Here is a 24,203-nt window from a genome sequence, read left to right on the forward strand (position 1 = left end):
GGTGTATTCTGGATACGAGATTCCAACAGCGAGCTAGGCATAAAAAATAGTTTTCCTAAGTCTAAGTAAAGGGAAGGTTTCAGCCCTTAAGTGATATCCCCGCAGGGGGAGTGCCTGGGTTTTAGGCTAAGAAACAAGTAGTGAAGCGAACAGTCTTCTGAAGTCTTTTTGCCCAGGGTCCAGCTGCTCTATGGATGTGACATGCATCTTGATGTATCTCCTGAGCACATGGGCAAACAGGAGATGAAATGATCTGAACACTATGTAAGTGTTTTTTTCAATTTTAATCCTTCTTTTATTTGTAATTGTAATGTACACATGATTTGTCTTCTTTATATTATCTTTTTATACTTTGTAAACACTGCCTACCTTTTTTGGAGTAAAATATACTATTTATTAGCTTGTCTCTCCTTGTTCTATAACGAACTGTCGCGTCCTTTGAGGTGAATTACGCTACTGATTTGAGTTGGCTCTGGACCCGTTAAGACTTGGAAAATCGGAGCTGGTGGCAGCATACTTTGTTCTGTGCATTTGGGAGTCTTTGCAGCGACCGGCGGCGTTGATAATTATTGTTCTGGCCTGAGTGGGAGTAGTTATTTCGCCCTCGCTGCAGCATGCCCAATAGCCAGTACACAGCAGGCAGCCTTTCTGGCGACTAATTACTCAAGGTGCAGTACCCTGACTGACCTGAGGGTAAGGGGGGTGCCAGAGAGCTGCAAGTTCCAAACCGGGACTGGGAAGTGGGATATAGATAAATCCCCTACAGAAGGAACCAGGGGCAGCCAAACAGCCCCGGTTTGTGACAAATTGTTGTGAGTGGTGGGGATGATAAAGGTATCTTCCCCATGAAACGTGACATAGTGGTTCCATCCGTGACATATTGGTGGCAGCACGGTGGGATTCCGGACACTCTCCCAGCACTGCAACTACACAGAATGTACACACACTCCCAGCTCTGCTACTCCACAGCCTGTATAATACCCACAGCACTGCTACTCCCGAGCCTGTATACACACTCGTCGCTCTGCTACTCCACGGTCGGTACACACACTCTCCCAGCTCTGCTACTCCCGAGCCTGTACACACACTCCCAGCTCTGCTACTCCTGAGCCTGTATACACACTCCCAGCTCTGCTACTCCACAGACTGTACACACACTACCAGCTCTGATACTCCATGGCCTGTACACACTTCCAGATCTGCTACTCCACGCTCTTACAGACACTCCCAGCTCTGCTACTCTACGGCCAGTATACACATTCCCAGCTCTGTTACTCCATGACCAGTATACACACTCCCAGCTCTGCCACCCCACAACCAGTATACACACTCCCAGCTCTGCTACTCCACGGCCTGTGCACACACTTCCAGATCTGCTACTCCACGGCCAGTATACACACTCCCAGCACTGTTACTCCACGACCAGTATACACACTCCCAGCTCTGCTACTCCACGACCAGTATACACACTCCCAGCTCTGCTACTCCACGGCCTGTGCACACACTTCCAGATCTGCTACTCCACGGCCAGTATACACACTCCCAGCACTGTTACTCCACGACCAGTATACACACTCCCAGCTCTGCTACTCCACGACCAGTATACACACTCCCAGCTCTGCTACTCCACGGCCTGTGCACGACCTTCCAGATCTGCTGCTCCACGACCAGTATACACACTCCCAGCTCTGCTACTCCACGGCCAGTATACACACTCCCAGCTCAGTTACTCCACGGCCTGTGCACACACCATATGTCCAAGCTCTTATGTACTGACCCATGTGGCGGCAGCCCAGGCATCTGGTCTGCAGTGTCCAGGTAACTGGCCAGCCACGCCATAGTCTTGCTGAGATTTGGGGACCTTTCTCGGAGGACGGCAGAGTCGGATGCTGTGAAGTCGTCCTGCTTGATGCGGTCTGGGGTGGCTTCTATGATCTGTTCTGCGAGGGTAACCATATCAACCTGGGACGAAGCAAAGTGAGGGCGACAGAGGAAGGATTTGAAGGAGCACAAGAGAGAAGAGGGTGCAGCGGACACAATATGCAGAGAACGGAGAGACAGAACTAAACTGCAGTGACGAGGAGAGCGCAGCAGTGATGGACGAGAGGAAGCGACACATTACCTGCAGGTAGTCCTGGTTCTCTGTGTCCTCCTGATATTCCAGGAGATCGTCTCCAGCTACCCCGGGGGAGCCAAAGTAGGGAACTTGTTCTGCTGGGTCATCCAGCTGCCAGGAAGCAGCTCCACATATCCCGGAATTGGGGGATGGCACCGCCGGGGCATCTTGGCTGCTTTCTGGGCTGCAGTCAGGTGAGCCACGAAGGGCTGAGCTGCTGGAATACGCCGAGGTTACCGATACTGACCCGTCCGATACCTCAGAGGGGGATGGGAGGCTGCTGAGACCTGTGGAAAAGAAATCCATTACCTTCAGGTCACACCACCTGATTCCATTACACAGATCTGGCCAATCCCATTACCAGTGTCTGCGCTGGTGGAGAGGGGAGAAAGCCCCTGACTGATGTCCTGACTGCCCACCAGGGAGTGCCAGCTGGACTGCTGTAGATCGGTGAAGTTCCCCTGTGCCATTTCCTGTCTCTGCATCTCTTCTAGGGTAGACGCCAGCTTCACGTGCCCTCGTGATCGAGCGACACCCAGAGGAAGTCGTCCCAGAGAGTCTGGTATGGAGAGGGCTCTGCAGTCCCAGCGGAAGAGGAGAGTGGCCGCCTCTGTGTGTCCAAGAGCGCAGGCCCACATCTAAAACAGACAGGACAACAGATGAGTACAAAGCACAGGGACAGGACGGGGGACGAGAGCGCAGGCCTACATCTAAAACAGACAGGACAACAGATGAGAACAAAGCACAGGGACAGGACGGGGGCCAAGAGCACAGGCCCACATCTAAAACAGACAGGACAACAGATGAGTACAAAGCACAGGGACAGGACGGGGGCCGAGAGCGCAGGCCCACATCTAAGACAGACAGGACAACAGATGAGTACAAAGCACAGATACAGGACGGGGGGCCAAGAGCGCAGGCCCACATCTAAAACAGACAGTACAACAGATGAGTACAAAGCACAGAGACAGGACGGGGGCCAAGAGCACAGGCCCACATCTAAGACAGACAGGACAATAGATGAGTACAAAGCACAGAGACAGGACGAGGGGCCAGGAGCGCAGGCCCACATCTAAGACAGACAGGACAATAGATGAGTACAAAGCACAGGGACAGGACGGGGGCCAGGAGCGCAGGCCCACATCTAAGACAGACAGGACAATAGATGAGTACAAAGCACAGAGACAGGACGAGGGGCCAAGAGCGCAGGCCCACATCTAAAACAGACAGGACAACAGATGAGTACAAAGCAAAGGGACAGGACGGGGGCCAAGAGCACAGGTCCACATCTAAGACAGACAGGACAAAAGATGAGTACAAAGCACAGGGACAGGACGGGGGCCGAGAGCGCAGGCCTACATCTAAGACAGACAGGACAACAGATGAGTACAAAGCACAGGGACAGGACGGGGGCCAAGAGCGCAGGCCTACATTTAAGACAGACAGTACAACAGATGAATACAAAGCACAGGGACAGGACGGGGGCCAAGAGCACAGGTCCACATCTAAGACAGACAGGACAACAGATGAGTACAAAGCACAGGGACAGGACGGGGGGCCAAGAGCGCAGGTCCACATCTAAGACAGACAGGACAACAGATGAGTACAAAGCACAGGGACAGGACGGGGGCCGAGAGCACAGGCCCACATCTAAAACAGACAGGACAACAGATGAGTACAAAGCACAGGGACAGGACGGGGGGCCAAGAGCGCAGGTCCACATCTAAAACAGACAGCACAACAGATGAGTACAAAGCACAGGGACAGGACGGGGGCCGAGAGCGCAGGCCTACATCTAAGACAGACAGGACAACAGGTGAGTACAAAGCACAGGGACAGGACGGGGGGCCAAAGCGCAGGACCACAACTAAAACAGACAGGACAACAGATGAGTACAAAGCACAGGGACAGGACGGGGGCCGAGAGCGCAGGCCTACATCTAAGACGGACAGGACAACAGATGAGTACAAAGCACAGGGACAGGACGGGGGCCAGGAGCGCAGGCCCACATCTAAGACAGACAGGACAATAGATGAGTACAAAGCACAGAGACAGGACGAGGGGCCAAGAGCGCAGGCCCACATCTAAAACAGACAGGACAACAGATGAGTACAAAGCAAAGGGACAGGACGGGGGCCAAGAGCACAGGTCCACATCTAAGACAGACAGGACAAAAGATGAGTACAAAGCACAGGGACAGGACGGGGGCCGAGAGCGCAGGCCTACATCTAAGACAGACAGGACAACAGATGAGTACAAAGCACAGGGACAGGACGGGGGCCAAGAGCGCAGGCCTACATTTAAGACAGACAGTACAACAGATGAATACAAAGCACAGGGACAGGACGGGGGCCAAGAGCACAGGTCCACATCTAAGACAGACAGGACAACAGATGAGTACAAAGCACAGGGACAGGACGGGGGGCCAAGAGCGCAGGTCCACATCTAAGACAGACAGGACAACAGATGAGTACAAAGCACAGGGACAGGACGGGGGCCGAGAGCACAGGCCCACATCTAAAACAGACAGGACAACAGATGAGTACAAAGCACAGGGACAGGACGGGGGGCCAAGAGCGCAGGTCCACATCTAAAACAGACAGCACAACAGATGAGTACAAAGCACAGGGACAGGACGGGGGCCGAGAGCGCAGGCCTACATCTAAGACAGACAGGACAACAGGTGAGTACAAAGCACAGGGACAGGACGGGGGGCCAAAGCGCAGGACCACAACTAAAACAGACAGGACAACAGATGAGTACAAAGCACAGGGACAGGACGGGGGCCGAGAGCGCAGGCCTACATCTAAGACGGACAGGACAACAGATGAGTACAAAGCACAGGGACAGGACGGGGGGCCAAGAGCGCAGGCCTACATCTAAAACAGACAGGACAACAGATGAGTACAAAGCACAGGGACAGGACGGGAGGCCAAACGCGCAGGTCCACATCTAAAACAGACAGGACAACAGATGAGTACAAAGCACAGAGACAGGACGGGGGCCAAGAGCACAGATCCACATCTAAAACAGACAGGACAACAGATGAGTACAAAGCACAGAGACAGGACGGGGGGCCAAGAGCGCAGGCCTACATCTAAAACAGACAGGACAACAGATGAGTACAAAGCACAGGGACAGGATGGGGGCCAAGAGCGCAGGCCCACATCTAAGACAGACAGGACAACAGATGAGTACAAAGCATAGGAACAGGACGGGGGCCAAAAGGGCAGGCCCACATCTAAGACAGACAGGACAACAGATGAGTACAAAGCACAGGGACAGGACGGGGGGCCAAGAGCGCAGGTCCACATTTAAGATAGACAGGACAACAGATGAGTACAAAGCACAGGGACAGGACGGGGGGCCAAGAGCGCAGGCCCACATCTAAAACAGACAGGACAACAGATGAGTACAAAGCACAGGGACAGGACGGGGGGCCAAGAGCGCAGGTCCACATCTAAAACAGACAGGACAACAGATGAGTACAAAGCACAGGGACAGGACGGGGAACCAAGAGCGCAGGCCTACATCTAAGACAGACAGGACAACAGATGAGTACAAAGCACAGGTACAGGACGGGGGCCAAAAGGGCAGGCCCACATCTAAGACAGACAGGACAACAGATGAGTACAAAGCACAGGGACAGGACGGGGGGCCAAGAGCGCAGGCCCACATCTAAAACAGACAGGACAACAGATGAGTACAAAGCACAGGGACAGGACGGGGGGCCAAGAGCGCAGGTCCACATCTAAAACAGACAGGACAACAGATGAGTACAAAGCACAGGTACAGGACGGGGGCCAAAAGGGCAGGCCCACATCTAAGACAAACAGGACAACAGATGAGTACAAAGCACAGGGACAGGACGGGGGGCCAAGAGCGCAGGCCCACATCTAAAACAGACAGGACAACAGATGAGTACAAAGCACAGGGACAAGACGGGGGGCCAAGAGCGCAGGCCCACATCTAAGACAGACAGGACAACAGATGAGTACAAAGGAAAAGCAAAGGGACAGGACGGGGGCCAAGAGTGAAGGCCCACATCTAAAACAGACAGGACAACAGATAATTACAAAGCACAGGGACAGGTCGGGGGGCCAAGAGAGCAGGCCCACATCTAAAACAGACAGGACAACAGATGAGTACAAAGCACAGGGACAGGACGGGGGGCCAAGAGCGCAGGCCCACATCTAAGACAGACAGGACAACAGATGAGTACAAAGGAAAAGCAAAGGGACAGGACGGGGGCCAAGAGCGAAGGCCCACATCTAAAACAGACAGGACAACAGATGATTACAAAGCACAGGGACAGGACGGGGGGCCAAGAGAGCAGGCCCACATCTAAAACAGACAGGACAACAGATGAGTACAAAGCACAGGGACAGGACGGGGGGCCAAGAGCGCAGGCTTACATCTAAGACAGACAGGACAACAGATGAGTACAAAGCACAGGGGACAGGACAGGGGGCCAAGAGCGCAGACCCACATCTAAAACAGACAGGACAACAGATGAGTACAAAGCACAGGGACAGGACGGGGGCCAAGAGCACAGGCCCACATCTAAGACAGACAGGACAACAGATGAGTACAAAGCACAGGGACATGACGGGGGCCAAGAGCGCAGGTCCACATATAAAACAGACAGGACAACAGATGAGTACAAAGCACAGGGACAAGACGGGGGCCAAGAGCGCAGGCCCACATCTAAAACAGACAGGACAACAGATGAGTACAAAGCACAGGGACAAGATGGGAGGCCAAGAGCGCAGGTCCACATCTAAAACAGACAGGACAACAGATGAGTACAAAGCACAGGGACAGGACGGGGGGGCCAAGAGCGCAGGTCCACATCTAAACAGACAGGACAATAGATGAGTACAAAGCACAGGGACAGGACGGGGGCCAGGAGCGCAGGCCGACATCTAAACAGACAGGACAACAGATGAGTACAAAGCACAGGGACAGGACGGGGGCCAGGAGCGCAGGCCTACATCTAAACAGACAGGGCAATAGATGAGTACAAAGCACAGGGACAGGACGGGGGGCCAAGAGTGCAGGTCCACATCTAAACAGACAGGACAACAGATGAGTACAAAGCACAGGGACAGGACGGGGGCCAAGAGCGCAGGCCTACATCTAAACAGACAGGACAACAGATGAGTACAAAGCACAGGGACAGGACAGGGGCCAAGAGCGCAGGCCTACATCTAAACAGACAGGACAACAGTTGAGTACAAAGCACAGGGACAGGACGGGGGCCAGGAGCGCAGGCTCACATCTAAACAGACAGGGCAACAGAGGAGTACAAAGCACAGGGACAGGACGGGGGCCAGGAGCGTAGGCCCACATCTAAACAGACAGGGCAATAGACGAGTACAAAGCACAGGGACAGGACGAGGGGCCAAGAGTGCAGGCCCACATTTAAGTCAGACAGGACAACAGATGAGTACAAAGCAGAAAAACAGGATGGGGGGCCAAGAGCGCAGGCCTACATCTAAGACAGACAGGACAAAAGATGAGTACAAAGCACAGGGACAGGACGAAGGCCAGGAGCACAGGCCCACATTTAAACAGACAGGACAACAAGGACAACAGAGGAGTACAAAGCACAGGGACAAGACGGGGGGCCAAGAGCACAGGCCCACATCTAAAACAGACAGGATAACAGATGAGTACAAAGCACAGGGACAAGACGGGCGGCCAGAGGATCCACCAGAAGAAGTGCGGGTGGTGCGGAGTCACTATGTCCCACCACAGAATAAATGCGCCAGGCTGCAGTCAGACACCATGGCAGAGGAGATAAGCGGCGCTGCAGGCACAATGTACGTACTCACCAGCGGCGTGCAGGAGAAGTGATCAACGTTCAGAGGGTCCACCTCAAATTCTACAGCCAGGCTCTGAGAGTGAATGCTCCTGAGGATGACATGACATTTTCACAGGTCTGTGCCGCTGAGTGTCCCTGACTATGCTACATGAATGCCGTCACACTCACCGCCACTGGATCAGGGTCTCAATAAGACGGGCATAGCCCTGCGCCGCCGCCAGATGCAGCAGAGTCATCCCGCGGAAGCTCATCTCATGTGCCAGAAAGTCTGACGTCACCCAGCAGCTCTGTGACATCATCTTCTCGCAGACCGCAACCAGGCGAGCTTCAAAGGTATCAGACACCTGAAAGAGCAAGGGAGGAAAGGACACAAGATGACACAAACATGAAACGGCTGACAGAGGATCCCGAGAGATCACAAAGACAGAATATGACAGATGCAGTGTGATGGCAGAGACAGGATCTGGAGGGTCCAGTGTGATCGCAAAGACAGAATATGACAGATCCAGTGTGATGGCAGAGACAGGATCTGGAGGGTCCAGTGTGATCACAGAGACAGGACCTGACAGATGCAGTGTTATCGCAGAGACAGGATCTGGAGGGTCCAGTGTGATCGCAGAGACAGGATCTGGAGGGTCCAGTGTGATCGCAGAGACAGGACCTGACAGATGCAGTGTGATCACAGAGACAGGATCTGGAAGGTCCAGTGTGATCGCAGAGACAGGACCTGACAGATGCAGTGTGATCGTAGAGACAGGATCTGGAGGGTCCAGTGTGATCGCAGAGACAGGACCTGACAGATGCACTGTGATCAGAGACAGGATCTGGAGGGTCCAGTGTGATCGCAGAGACAGGACCTGACAGATGCAGTGTGATCGTAGAGACAGGATCTGGAGGGTCCAGTGTGATCGCAGAGACAGGATCTGGAGGGTCCAGTGTGATCGCAGAGACAGGACCTGACAGATGCAGTGTAATCGCAGAGACAGGATCTGGAGGGTCCAGTGTGATCGCAGAGACAGGATCTGGAGGGTCCAGTGTGATCGCAGAGACAGGACCTGACAGATGCAGTGTGATCGCAGAGACAGGATCTGGAGGGTCCAGTGTGATCGCAGGGACATGATCTGGTGAATCCAGTGTGACCACAAGGGGCAGGATCTGGTGGATCCAATGAGATCGCAGGAACAGGATCTAGCAGATCCAGTGTGATCGCAGGGACAGAACCTGGAGGGTCCAATGTGATCGCAGAGACAGGACCTGGTGGGTCCAGTGTGACTGCAGAGAAAGAATCTGGAGGATCCAGTGTGATCAGAGACAAGATCAGGTGGATCCTATGACAGATCCAGTGTAACCGCAGAGACAGGACATGACAGATCCAGTGTAATCGCAGAGACAGCACATGACAGATCCAGTGTGATTGCAGTGACAGGACCTGGAGGGTCCAGTGTGATTGCAGGGACAGGATCTGGCAGATCCATTGTGATCGCAGGGACAGGATCTGGAGGGTCCAGTATGATCACAGGGACATGATATGGTGAATCCAGTGTGACCACAAATGGCAGGATCTAGTGGATCCAATGAGATCGCAGGGACAGGATCTAGCAGATCCAGTGTGATCAAAGAGACAGAACCTGGAGGGTCCAATGTGATCGCAGAGACAGGACCTTTATTTCATTGCAGCCATGATAAATTCAGAAAAGTTCATTTTTTCTCATTAATGTTCACTCTGCACCCCATCTTGACTGACAAAACAGAAATGTAGAAATTTTTGCAAATTTATTAAAAAAGGAAAAACTGAAATGTCACATGGTCATAAGTCTTCAGCCCCTTTGCTCAGACACTCATATGTAAGTCACATGCTGTCCATTTCCTTGTGATCCTCCTTGAGATGGTTCTACTCCTTCATTGGAGTCCAGCTGTGTGTAATTAAACTGATAGGACTTGATTTGGTGCGGCGCACACCTGTCTATATAAGACCTCACAGCTCACAGTGCATGTCAGACCAAATGAGAATCATGAGGTCAAAGGAACCGGCCAAGGAGCTCAGAGACAGAATTGTGGCACAGACCTGGCAAAGGGTACAACAGAATTTCTGCAGTACTCAAGGTTCCTAAGAGAACAGTGGCCTCCATAGTCCTTACATGGAAGAAGTTTGGGACCACCAGAAGTCTTCCTAGACCTGGCCGCCCAGCCAAACTGAGGAATCATGGGAGAAGAACCTTGGTGAGAAGGTAAAGGAGAACCCCAAGATCACTGTGGCTGAGCTCCAGAGATGCAGTAGGGAGATGGGAGAAAGTTCCACAAAGTCACCTATCACTGCAGCCTCCACCAGTTGGGCGTTTATGGCAGAGCGGCCCGACGGAAGCCTCTCCTCAGTGCAAGACATATGAAAGCCGCATAGAGGTTACTAAAAAAACACATGAAGGACTCCCAGACTATGAGAAATAAGATTCTCTGATCTGATGAGATGAAGATAGAGCATTTTGGTGATAATTCTAAGCGGTATGTGTGGAGAAAACCAGGCACTGCTCATCACCTGCCCAATACAATCCCAACAGTGAAGCATGGTGGAGGCAGCATCATGCTATGGGATGTTTTTCAGCTGCAGGGACAGGACGACTGGTTGTCATTGAGGGAAACATGAATGTGGCCAAGTACAGAGATATCCTGGATGAAAACCTCTTCCAGAGTGCTCAGGACCTCAGACTTGGCTGAAGGTTCACCTTCCAACAAGACAATGACCCTAAGCACACAGCTAAAATAATAATGGAGCGGCTTCAGAACAACTCTGTGACCATTCTTGACCGGCCCAACCAGAGCCTCGACCTAAACCCAATGGAGCATCTCTGGAGACCTGAAAATGGCGTCCACCAACGTTCACCATCCAACCTGACGGAACTGGAGAGGATCTGCAAGGAAGAATGGCCGAGGATCCCCAAATCCAGGGGGGAAAAACTTGTTGCCTCATTCACAAGAAGATTCATGGCTGTACTAGCTCAAAAGGGGCTTCTACTCAATACTGAGCAAAGGGGCTGAATACTTATGACCATGGGATAGTTCAGGTTTTATTTTTTAATAAATTTGCAAAAATTACTACATTTCTGTTTATTTCAGTGAAGATGGAGGCAGAGTGGACATTAACCCCTTTACCCCCAAGGGTGGTTTGCACGTTAATGACCGGGCCAATTTTTACAATTCTGACCACTGTCCCTTTATGAGGTTATAACTCTGGAACGCTTCAATGGATCCTGGTGATCCTGACATTGTTTTCTCGTGACATATTGTACTTCATGACAATGGTAAAAATTATTTGATAGTACCTGCGTTTATTTGTGAAAAAAACGGAAATTTGGCGAAAATTATGAAAATTTCGCAATTTTCCAACTTTGAATTTTTATGCAATTAAATCACAGAGATATGTCACACAAAATACTTAATAAGTAACATTTCCCACATGTCTACTTTACATCAGCACAATTTTGGAACCAAAATTTTTTTTTGTTAGGAAGTTATAAGGGTTAAAAGTTGACCAGCAATTTCTCATTTCTACAACACCATTTTATTTTAGGGACCACATCTCATTTGAAGTCATTTTGAGGGGTCTATATGATAGAAAATACCCAAGTGTGACACCATTCTAAAAACTACACCCCTCAAGGTGCTCAAAACCATATTCAAGAAGTTTATTAACCCTTCTGGTGCTTCACAGGAATTTTTTGAATGTTTAAATAAAAATGAACATTTAACTTTTTTTCACAAAAAATTTAATTCAGCTCCAATTTGTTTTATTTTACCAAGGGTAACAGGAGAAAATGGACCCCAAACATTGTTGTACAATTTGTCCTGAGTATGCCAATACCCCACATGTGGGGGTAAACCACTGTTTGGGCGCATGGCAGAGCTCGGAAGCGAAGGAGTGCCATTTGACTTTTCAATGCAAAATTGACTGGAATTGAGATGGGACGCCATGTTTCGTTTGGAGAGCCCCTGATGTGGCTAAACATTGAAACCCCCCACAAGTGACACCATTTTGGAAAGTAGACCCCCTTAGGAACTTATCTAGAGGTGTGGTGAGCACTTTGACCCAACAAGTGCTTCACAGAAGTTTATAATGTAGAACCGTAAAAATAAAAAATCATATTTTTTCACAAAAATTATCTTTTCGCCCCCAATTTTTTATTTTCCCAAGGGTAAGAGAAGAAATTGGACCCCAAAAGTTGTTGTACAATTTGTCCTGAGTACGCTGATAGCCCATATGTGGGGGTAAACCACTGTTTGGGCGGATGGGAGAGCTCGGAAGGGAAGGAGCGCCGTTTGACTTTTCAATGCAAAATTGACAGGAATTGAGATGGGACGTCATGTTGCGTTTGAAGAGCCACTGATGTGCCTAAACATTGAAACCCCCCACAAGTGACACCATTTTGGAAAGTAGACCCCCTAAGGAACTTATCTAGAGGTGTGGTGAGCACTTTGACCCACCAAGTGCTTCACAGAAGTTTATAATGTAGAACCGTAAAAATAAAAAATCATATTTTTTCACAAAAATTATCTTTTTGCCCCCAATTTTTTATTTTCCCAAAGGTAAGAGAAGAAATTGGACCCCAAAAGTTGTTGTACAATTTGTCCTGAGTACGCGGATACCCCATATGTGGGGGTAAACCACTGTTTGGGTGGATGGGAGAGCTCGGAAGGGAAGGAGCGCCGTTTGACTTTTCAAAGCAAAATTGACAGGAATTGAGATGGGACGCCATGTTGCGTTTGAAGAGCCACTGATGTGCCTAAACATTGAAACCCCCCACAAATGACACCATTTTGGAAAGTAGACCCCCTAAGGAACTTATCTAGAGGTGTGGTGAGCACTTTGACCCACCAAGTGCTTCACAGAAGTTTATAATGCAGAGCCGTAAAAATAAAACAAAATTTTTTTCCCACAAAAATTATTTTTTTAGCCCCCAGTTTTGTATTTTCCTGAGGGTAACAGGAGAAATTGGACCCCAAAATTTGTTGCCCAATTTGTCCTGAGTGCGATGATACACCATATGTGGGGGGAACCACCGTTTGGGTGCATGGGAGGGCTCGGAGGGGAAGGAGTGCCATTTGAATGCAGACTTAGATGGAATGGTCTGCAGGTGTCACATTGCGTTTGCAGAGCCCCTAATGTACCTAAACAGTAGAAACCCCCCACAAGTGACACCATTTTGGAAAGTAGACCCCCTTAGGAACTTATCTAGATGTGTGCTGAGCGCTTTGACCCACCAAGGGCTTCACAGAAGTTTATAATGGAGAGCCGTAAAAATAAAACAAAAATTTTTTTCCCACAAAAATTATTTTTTAGCCCCCAGTTTTGTATTTTCCCGAGGGTAAAAGGAGAAATTCGACCCCACAATTTGTTGTCCAATTTGTCCTGAGTGCGCTGATACCCCATATGTGGGGGGGAACCACTGTTTGGGCGCATGGGAGGGCTCGGAAGGGAAGGAGCTCCATTTGGAATGAGGACTTAGATGGAATGGTCTGCAGGTGTCACATTGCATTTGCAGAGCCCCTAATGTACCTAAACAGTAGAAACCTCCCACAAGTGACACCATTTTGGAAACTAGACCCCCTAAGGAACTCATCTAGATGTGTTGTGATAGCTTTGAACCCCCAAGTGTTTCACTACAGTTTGTAACGCAGAGCCGTGAAAATTAAAAAAAAAAATCTTTCCCCCCAAAATTATTTTTTAGCCCCCAGTTTTGTATTTTCCCGAGGGTAAGAGGAGAAATTCGACCCCAAAAGTTGTTGTCCAATTTGTCCTGAGTACGCTGATACCCCGTATGTTGGGGGAAACCAACGTCTGAGCGCATGGCAGAGCTCGGAAGGGAAGGAGCGCCATTTGGAATGCAGACTTAGATGGAATGGTCTGCAGACGTCACATTGCGTTTGCAGAACCCCTAATGTACCTAAACAGTAGAAACCCCCCACAAGTGACCCCATATTGGAAACTAGACCCCCCAGGGAACTAATCTAGATGTGTTGTGAGAACTTTGAACCCCCAAGTGTTTCACTACAGTTTATAACGCAGAGCCGTGAAAATAAAAAATCTTTTTTTTCCCACAAAAAATATGTTTTAGCCCCGAGTTTTGTATTTTCCCAAGGGTAGCAGGAGAAATTGGACCCCAAAAGTTGTTGTCCTATTTGTCCTGAGTACGCTGATACCCCATATGTTGGGGTAAACCCCTGTTTGGGCACACGGGAGAGCTCGGAAGGGAAGAAGCACTGTTTTACTTTTTCAACGCAGAATTGACTGGAATTGAGATCGGACGCCATGTCGCGTTTGGAGAGCCCCTGATGTGCCTAAACAGTGGAAACCCCCCAATTATAACTGAAACCCTAATCCAAACACATCCCTAACCCTAATCCCAACAGTAACCCTAACCACACCTCTAACCCTGACACACCCCTAACCCTAATCCCAACCCTATTCCCAACCGTAAATGTAATCTAAACCCTAACTGTAACTTTAGCCCCAACCCAAACTGTAGCCCTAGCCCTAACCCTAGCCCTAATCCTAACCCTAGCTCTAACCCTAGCCCTAACCCTAGCCCTAACCCTAGCACTAACCCTAGCCCTAACCCTAGCCCTAACCCTAACCCTAGCTCTAACCCTAGCCCTAACTCTAACCCTAGCCCTAATGGGAAAATGGAAATAAATACATTTTTTTAATTTTTCCCTAACTAAGGGGGTGATGAAGGGGGGTTTGATTTACTTTTATAGCGGGTTTTTTAGCGGATTTTTATGATTGGCAGCCGTCACACACTGAAAGACGCTTTTTATTGCAAAAAATATTTTTTGCGTTACCACATTTTGAGAGCTATAATTTTTCTATATTCTGGTCCACAGAGTCATGTGAGGTCTTGTTTTTTGCGGGACGAGTTGATGTTTTTATTGGTAACATTTTCGGGCACGTGACATTTTTTGATCGCTTTTTATTCCGATTTTTGTGAGGCAGAATGACCAAAAACCAGCTATTCATGAATTTCTTTTGGGGGAGGCGTTTATACCGTTCCGCGTTTGGTAAAATTGATAAAGCAGTTTTATTCTTCGGGTCAGTACGATTACAGCGACACCTCATTTATATCATTTTTTATGTTTTGGCGCTTTTATACGATAAAAACTATTTTATAGAAAAAATAATTATTTTTGCATCGCTTTATTCTCAGGACTATAACTTTTTTATTTTTTTGCTGCTGATGCTGTATGGCGGCTCGTTTTTTGCGGGACAAGATGACGTTTTCAGCGGTACCATGGTTAGTTATATCTGTCTTTTTGATCGCGTGTTATTCCACTTTTTGTTCGGCGGTATGATAATAAAGCGTTGTTTTTTGCCTCGTTTTTTTTTTTTTTTTTTCTTACGGTGTTTACTGAAGGGGTTAACTAGTGGGCCAGTTTTATAGGTTGGGCCGTTACGGACGCGGCGATACTAAATATGTGTACTTTTATTGTTTTTTTTTTTTTTATTTAGATAAAGAAATGTATTTATGGGAATAATATTTTTATTTTTTTTTCATTATTTTGGAATATTTTTTTTAATTTTTTTTTACACATTTGAAATTTTTTTTTTTTACTTTGTCCCAGGGGGGGACATCACAGATCAGTGATCTCACAGTTTGCACAGCACTCTGTCAGATCACTGATCTGATAGGAGTGCAGGCTGCTTCACAGTGCCTGCTATGAGCAGGCTCTGTGAAGCCACCTCCCTCCCTGCAGGACCCGGATCCGCGGCCATCTTGGATCCGGGGCTGGAGGGAGCAGGGAGGGAGGTGAGACCCTCGCAGCAACGCGATCACATCGCGTTGCTGCGGGGGGCTCAGGGAAGCCCGCAGGGAGCCCCCTCCCTGCGCGGTGCTTCCCTGCACCGCCGGCACATCGCGATCATCTTTGATCGCGGTGTGCCGGGGGTTAATGTGCCGGGGGCGGTCCGTGACCGCTCCTGGCACATAGTGCCGGATGTCAGCTGCGATAAACAGCTGACACCCGGCCGCGATCGGCGGCGCTCCCCCCGTGAGCGCTGCCGATCGCATATGACGTACTATTGCGTCCTTGGGAAGTAAAGCCCACCCCACATGGACGCAATAGTACGTCTAATGGCAGAAAGGGGTTAATGAGAAAAAAATGAACTTTTCTGAATTTACCAAATGGCTGCAATGAAACAAAGAGTGAAAAATTTAAAGGGGTCTGAATACTTTCCGAATCCACTGTATGGTGGATCCAGTGTTATCACACGAGAGAGACAGGATCTGGTGGATGCAGTTGGAGCAGAATAGGTAAGTGATGAGGGGGTGACTGTAAAAGCCCCGGACCCTCCGCAGAGGATACACTGCTGCCCCGGACCCTCCGCAGAGGATACACTGCTGCCCCGGACCCTCTGCAGAGGATACACTGCTGCCCCGGACCCTCCGCAGAGGATACAATGCTGTCCCGAACCCTCCGCAGAGGATACAATGCTGTCCCGAACCCTCCGCAGAGGATACACTGCTGTCCCGAACCCTCCGCAGAGGATACACTGCTGCCCCGGACCCTCCGCAGAGGATACAATGCTGTCCCGGACCCTCCGCAGAGTATACACTGCTGTCCCGAACCCTCCGCAGAGGATACACTGCTGCCCCGGACCCTCTGGACAGGAAACACTGCTGTCCCGGACCCTCCGCAGAGGATACACTGCTGCCCCGGACCCTCCGCAGAGTATACACTGCTGTCCCGGACCCTCCGCAGAGTATACACTGCTGTCCCGGACCCTCCGCAGAGTATACACTGCTGTCCCGGACTCTCCGCAGAGTATACACTGCTGTCCTGGACCCTCCGCAGAGGATACACTGCTGCCCCGGACCCTCCGCAGAGGATACACTGCTGCCCCGGACCCTCCGCAGAGGATACACTGCTGCCCCGGACCCTCCGCAGAGGATACACTGCTGCCCCGGACCCTCCGCAGAGTATACACTGCTGCCCCGGACCCTCCGCAGAGTATACACTGCTGTCCCGGACCCTCCGCAGAGTATACACTGCTGTCCCGGACCCTCCGCAGAGTATACACTGCTGTCCTGGACCCTCCGCAGAGGATACACTGCTGCCCCGGACCCTCCGCAGAGGATACACTGCTGCCCCGGACCCTCCGCAGAGGATACACTGCTGCCCGCACCCCCTGCAGGGAACAGACGCGGTGGAAAATATTGTGTGTAACTTAAGAAGCGAATAATCCACTTAGTAAATCTCGGGTGACGTCTGATGGAAATTTAAACAGACGATGCATTCCTCCTCCTCCTCCTCCTCCAGCCCGGCGATAGACCACCACAATAAGGTGAGACCCCATAATCCACGAATCACAATATGTGGACGTGGGGGGAATCTGACAACGGCAGGAGAGGATGGGTCTGATCTGACGAGCCGTGTAACTACTAACCCAGGTACACAGCAAGAGAGGAGTATATATATATATACACAGCCAGGAGGAGAGAGAGGAGTATATATACAGCCAGGAGGAGAGAGGAGTATATATACAGCCAGGAGGAGAGAGAGGAGTATATATACAGCCAGGAGGAGAGAGAGGAGTATATATACAGCCAAGAGGAGAGAGAGGAGTATATATACAGCCAGGAGGAGAGAGAGGAGTATATATACAGCCAGGAGGAGAGAGAGGAGTATATATACAGCCAGGAGGAGAGAGGAGTATATATACAGCCAGGAGGAGAGAGGAGTATATATACAGCCAGGAGGAGAGAGGAGTATATATACAGCCAGGAGGAGAGAGAGGAGTATATATACAGCCAGGAGGAGAGAGGAGTATATATACAGCCAGGAGGAGAGAGGAGTATATATACAGCCAGGAGGAGAGAGGAGTATATATACAGCCAGGAGGAGAGAGGAGTATATATACAGCCAGGAGGAGAGAGAGGAGTATATATACAGCCAGGAGGAGAGAGAGGAGTATATATACAGCCAGGAGGAGAGAGAGGAGTATATATACAGCCAGGAGGAGAGAGGAGTATATATACAGCCAGGAGGAGAGAGGAGTATATATACAGCCAGGAGGAGAGAGAGGAGTATATATACAGCCAGGAGGAGAGAGAGGAGTATATATACAGCCAGGAGGAGAGAGAGGAGTATATATACAGCCAGGAGGAGAGAGAGGAGTATATATACAGCCAGGAGGAGAGAGAGGAGTATATATACAGCCAGGAGGAGAGAGAGGAGTATATATACAGCCAGGAGGAGAGAGAGAAGTATATATACAGCCAGGAGGAGAGAGAGGAGTATATATACAGCCAGGAGGAGAGAGGAGTATATATACAGCCAGGAGGAGAGAGGAGTATATATACAGCCAGGAGGAGAGAGGAGTATATATACAGCCAGGAGGAGAGAGAGGAGTATATATACAGCCAGGAGGAGAGAGAGGAGTATATATACAGCCAGGAGGAGAGAGAGGAGTATATATACAGCCAGGAGGAGAGAGAGGAGTATATATACAGCCAGGAGGAGAGAGAGGAGTATATATACAGCCAGGAGGAGAGAGAGGAGTATATACAGCCAGGAGGAGAGAGAGGAGTATATATACAGCCAGGAGGAGAGAGAGGAGTATATATACAGCCAGGAGGAGAGAGGAGTATATATACAGCCAGGAGGAGAGAGAGGAGTATATATACAGCCAGGAGGAGAGAGAGGAGTATATATACAGCCAGGAGGAGAGAGAGGAGTATATATACAGCCAGGAGGAGAGAGAAGAGTATATATACAGCCAGGAGGAGAGAGAGGAGTATATATACAGCCAGGAGGAGAGAGAGAAGTATATATACAGCCAGGAGGAGAGAGAGGAGTATATATACAGCCAGGAGGAGAGAGGAGTATATATACAGCCAGGAGGAGAGAGGAGTATATATACAGCCAGGAGGAGAGAGGAGTATATATACAGCCAGGAGGAGAGAGGAGTATATATACAGCCAGGAGGAGAGAGGAGTATATATACAGCCAGGAGGAGAGAGAGGAGTATATATACAGCCAGGAGGAGAGAAAAGTATATATACAGCCAGGAGGAGAGAGAGGAGTATATATACAGCTAGGAGGAGAGAGGAGTATATATACAGCCAGGAGGAGAGAAAAGTATATATACAGCCAAGAGGAGAGGAGTATATATACAGCCAGGAGGAGAGAGAGGAGTATATATACAGCCAGGAGGAGAGAGGAGTATATATACAGCCAGGAGGAGAGAGGAGTATATATACAGCCAGGAGGAGAGAAAAGTATATATACAGCCAAGAGGAGAGGAGTATATATACAGCCAGGAGGAGAGAGAGGAGTATATATACAGCCAGGAGGAGAGAGGAGTATATATACAGCCAGGAGGAGAGAGGAGTATATATACAGCCAGGAGGAGAGAGAGGAGTATATATACGGCCAGGAGGAGAGAGGAGTATATACAGCCAGGAGGAGAGAGGAGTATATACAGCCAGGAGGAGAGAGAGGAGTATATATACAGCCAGGAGGAGAGAGGAGTATATATACAGCCAGGAGGAGAGAGGAGTATATATACAGCCAGGAGGAGAGAGGAGTATATATACAGCCAGGAGGAGAGAGGAGTATATATACAGCCAGGAGGAGAGAGGAGTATATATACAGCCAAGAGGAGAGGAGTATATATACAGCCAGGAGGAGAGAGAGTATATATACAGCCAGGAGGAGAGAGAGGAGTATATATACAGCCAGGAGGAGAGAGGAGTATATATAAAGCCAAGAGGAGAGGAGTATATATACAGCCAGGAGGAGAGAGAGGAGTATATATACAGCCAGGAGGAGAGAGGAGTATATATACAGCCAGGAGGAGAGAGGAGTATATATACAGCCAGGAGGAGAGAGAGGAGTATATATACAGCCAGGAGGAGAGAGAGGAGTATATATACAGCCAAGAGGAGAGGAGTATATATACAGCCAGGAGGAGAGAGGAGTATATATACAGCCAAGAGGAGAGGAGTATATATACAGCCAGGAGGAGAGAGAGGAGTATATATACAGCCAGGAGGAGAGAGGAGTATATATACAGCCAGGAGGAGAGAGAAGAGTATATATATACAGCCAGGAGGAGAGAGAGGAGTATATACAGCCAGGAGGAGAGAGAGGAGTATATATACAGCCAAGAGGAGAGAGAGGAGTATATATACAGCCAAGAGGAGAGAGAGGAGTATATATACAGCCAGGAGGAGAGAGAGGAGTATATATACAGCCAGGAAGAGAGAGGAGTATATATACAGCCAAGAGGAGAGAGGAGTATATATACAGCCAAGAGGAGAGAGGAGTATATATACAGCCAGGAGGAGAGAGAGGAGTATATATACAGCCAAGAGGAGAGAGAGGAGTATATATACAGCCAGGAGGAGAGAGAGGAGTATATATACAGCCAGGAAGAGAGAGGAGTATATATACAGCCAAGAGGAGAGAGAGGAGTATATATACAGCCAGGAGGAGAGAGAGGAGTATATATACAGCCAGGAAGAGAGAGGAGTATATATACAGCCAGGAGGAGAGAGAGGAGTATATATACAGCCAGGAGGAGAGAGAGGAGTATATATACAGCCAGGAGGAGAGAGTAGTATATATACAGCCAAGAGGAGAGAGAGGAGTATATATACAGCCAGGAGGAGAGAGAGGAGTATATATACAGCCAGGAAGAGAGAGGAGTATATATACAGCCAGGAGGAGAGAGGAGTATATATACAGCCAGGAGGAGAGAGGAGTATATATACAGCCAGGAGGAGAGAGGAGTATATATACAGCCAGGAGGAGAGAGAGGAGTATATACAGCAAGGAGGAGAGAGAGGAGTATATATACAGCCAAGAGGAGAGAGAGGAGTATATATACAGCCAAGAGGAGAGAGGAGTATATATACAGCCAGGAGGGGAGAGAGAGGAGTATATATACAGCCTGGAGGAGAGAGGAGTATATATACAGCCAGGAGGAGAGAGGAGTATATATACAGCCAGGAGGAGAGAGAGGAGTATATACAGCCAGGAGGAGAGAGAGGAGTATATATACAGCCAAGAGGAGAGAGAGGAGTATATATACAGCCAAGAGGAGAGAGGAGTATATATACAGCCAGGAGGGGAGAGAGAGGAGTATATATACAGCCTGGAGGAGAGAGGAGTATACATACAGCCAGGAGGAGAGAGGAGTATATATACAGCCAGGAGGAGAGAGAGGAGTATATATACAGCCAGGAGGAGAGAGAGGAGTATATATACAGCCAGGAAGAGAGAGGAGTATATACAGCCAGGAGGAGAGAGAGGAGTATATATACAGCCAGGAAGAGAGGAGTATATACAGCCAGGAGGAGAGAGGAGTAATTATACAGCCAGGAGGAGAGAGGAGTATATACAGCCAGGAGGAGAGAGGAGTATATATACAGCCAGGAGGAGAGAGAGGAGTATATATACAGCCAGGAAGAGAGAGGAGTATATACAGCCAGGAGGAGAGAGGAGTATATATACAGCCAGGAGGAGAGAGAGGAGTATATATACAGCCAGGAAGAGAGAGGAGTATATACAGCCAGGAGGAGAGAGGAGTATATATACAGCCAGGAGGAGAGAGGAGTATATATACAGCCAGGAGGAGAGAGGAGTATATATATACAGCCAGGAGGAGAGAGAGGAGTATATACAGCAAGGAGGAGAGAGAGGAGTATATATACAGCCAGGAGGAGAGAGGAGTATATATACAGCCAGGAGGAGAGAGGAGTATATATACAGCCAAGAGGAGAGGAGTATATATACAGCCAGGAGGAGAGAGAGGAGTATATATACAGCCAGGAGGAGAGAGAGGAGTATATATACAGCCAGGAAGAGAGAGGAGTATATATACAGCCAGGAGGAGAGAGGAGTATATATACAGCCAGGAGGAGAGAGAGGAGTATATATACAGCCAGGAGGAGAGAGGAGTATATATACAGCCAGGAGGAGAGAGGAGTATATATACAGCCAGGAGGAGAGAGAGGAGTATATACAGCCAGGAGGAGAGAGAGGAGTATATATACAGCCAGGATGAGAGAGAGGAGTATATATACAGCCAGGAGGAGAGAGAGGAGTATATATACAGCCAGGAGGAGAGAGGAGTATATATACAGCCAGGAGGAGAGAGGAGTATATATACAGCCAGGAGGAGAGAGGAGTATATATACAGCCAGGAGGAGAGAGAGGAGTATATATACAGCCAGGAGGAGAGAGGAGTATATATACAGCCAGGAGGAGAGAGGAGTATATATACAGCCAGGAGGAGAGAGGAGTATATATACAGCCAGGAGGAGAGAGAGGAGTATATATACAGCCAGGAGGAGAGAGAGGAGTATATATACAGCCAGGAGGAGAGAGAGAGGAGTATATATACAGCCAAGAGGAGAGGAGTATATATACAGCCAGGAGGAGAGAGAGGAGTATATATACAGCCAAGAGGAGAGGAGTATATATACAGCCAGGAGGAGAGAGTCTTAATATGGACAGGTGTATCCAGGAGGACAGTCAAGTCATTATCTCAGTAAATTAGAATAATTAACATAAAACACCTGTAAAGGCTCCCAAGTGTTTATAAAGGTCCCTTAGTCTGTTTCAGTAGCTCCACAATCATGGGGAAGACTCCTGACCTATAGATGTCCAGAAGGCGTCATTGACAATCCACAAGGAAACGAGGCCAAAGTCAGCGCAGCCGTCTACCAGGACATTTTAGAGCACTTCATGCTTCCCTCTGTCGATAAGCTTTTTGGAGATGGAAATGTCATTCTCCAGCAGCACTTGGCCCCTGTCCACACGGCCAAAAGTACCAATACCTGGTGTACAAACAGCAGTATCACTGGGCATGATTGGCAGCAAACTCGCCTGACCTTAACCCCATAGAGAATCTGTGGAGTATTGTCAAGAGGAAGATGAGAGACACCAGACCCAACAATGCAGACGAGCTGAAGGCTGCTATCAAAGCAACCTGGGCTTCCATAACAGCTCAGCAGCGCCACAGGCTGATCGCCTCCATGCCACGCCGCATTGATTATTATTATTTATTTATATAGCACCATTAATTCCATGGTTCTGTACATGAGAAGGGGGTTTCATAAAGAGTTATAGATATCGTTTACAGTAAACCAATATAGAATGACAGACGGTACAGAGGGGAGAGGACCCTGTCCTTGCGGACTTACATTCTATGGGATAATGGGGAAGAGACAGAAGGTCGGGGGGTGTGGCAGCTCTGGTGGTGGTGGTGAGGCCGCAGCTCTGGTGGTGGTGAGGCCGCAGCTCTGGTGGGGGTGAGGCGGCAGCTCGGGTGGTGGTGAGGCGGCGGCAGCTCGGGTGGTTGGTGAGGCGGCAGCTCGGGTGGTAGTGAGGTGGCGGCAGCTCGGGTGGTGGTGAGGCGGCGGCAGCTCGGGTGGTGGTGAGGCGGCAGAATGGTTATTGCAGGCTGTAGACTTTCCTGAAGAGATGGGTATTCGGGTTCTGTCTGAAGGATCCGAGGGTGGTGGATAATCGGACGTGTTGCGTGGAATTCCAGAGGATGGGGGATATTCGGAAGAAATCTTGGAGGCGGTTGTGTGAGGAAGGAATAAGTGTGGAGGAGAGTAGGAGGTCTTGGGAGGATCGAAGATTACGTGAGGGAAGATATTGGGAGATTAGCTCAGAGATATATTGGGAGGGGACTGGTTGTGGATGGCTTTGTAGGTCAGTGTTAGTAGATTGAACTGGATTTGTTGGGGAATTGGGAGCAAGTGGAGGGATTTGCAGAGGAGAGAAACAGGGGAGTAGAAGGAGAGAGGTGGATTAGGCAGGCAGCAGAGTTGAGGATGGACTTTAGAGGTAAAAGGGAGTTAGCGGGTAGGCCACAGAGGAGGGTGTTGCAGTAATCGAGGCGGGAGATGATGAGGGCATGCACAAGAGTTTTAGTAGATTGTGGGCTGAGGAAGGGACCGATTCAGGCAATATTTTTGAGTTGGAGGCGACAGGAGGTGGCAAGAGTTTGGACGTGTGGTGTGAAGGACAGGGCAGAGTCGATTGTTTCCTGGAGGCAGCGGATTTCAGGTGCGGGAGAGACTGCGATGCCGTTTACCATAATAGATAGGTCAGGTACGGGGGATACGTGGGATGGAGGAAAGATTATGAGTTCGGTTTTGTCTACATTGAGTTTTACGAAGCGAGAGGTGAAGAAGGAGGATATGGCTGATAGGCACTCTGAGATTCTGGACAACAGGGAGGTGACATCTGGGC

At 49.3% G+C, this 24,203-nt stretch overlaps 1 protein-coding gene across 3 annotated transcripts in view; it reads right to left on the minus strand.

Moving 5' to 3' along the window:
- CAMTA2 (calmodulin binding transcription activator 2) overlaps positions 1-24,203 on the minus strand; it is a 137,357-nt gene that overhangs the window by 24,568 nt on the left and 88,586 nt on the right. For 2 of the 3 annotated variants that reach the window (XM_069767515.1, XM_069767516.1), the window contains exons 13-17: positions 8,112-8,287; positions 7,954-8,032; positions 2,478-2,754; positions 2,123-2,403; positions 1,778-1,962 (exon numbers count right to left, since the gene is read on the minus strand). In XM_069767515.1, the coding sequence (XP_069623616.1) occupies positions 1,778-1,962; positions 2,123-2,403; positions 2,478-2,754; positions 7,954-8,032; positions 8,112-8,287 (998 nt within the window). The remainder of the gene's footprint in view (positions 1-1,777; positions 1,963-2,122; positions 2,404-2,477; positions 2,755-7,953; positions 8,033-8,111; positions 8,288-24,203) is intronic. The other variant, XM_069767517.1, reaches the window with a different exon arrangement.

The sequence above is a fragment of the Ranitomeya imitator genome, chromosome 4 (assembly GCF_032444005.1).
Source record: "Ranitomeya imitator isolate aRanImi1 chromosome 4, aRanImi1.pri, whole genome shotgun sequence".
Lineage (NCBI taxonomy): Eukaryota > Metazoa > Chordata > Amphibia > Anura > Dendrobatidae > Ranitomeya > Ranitomeya imitator.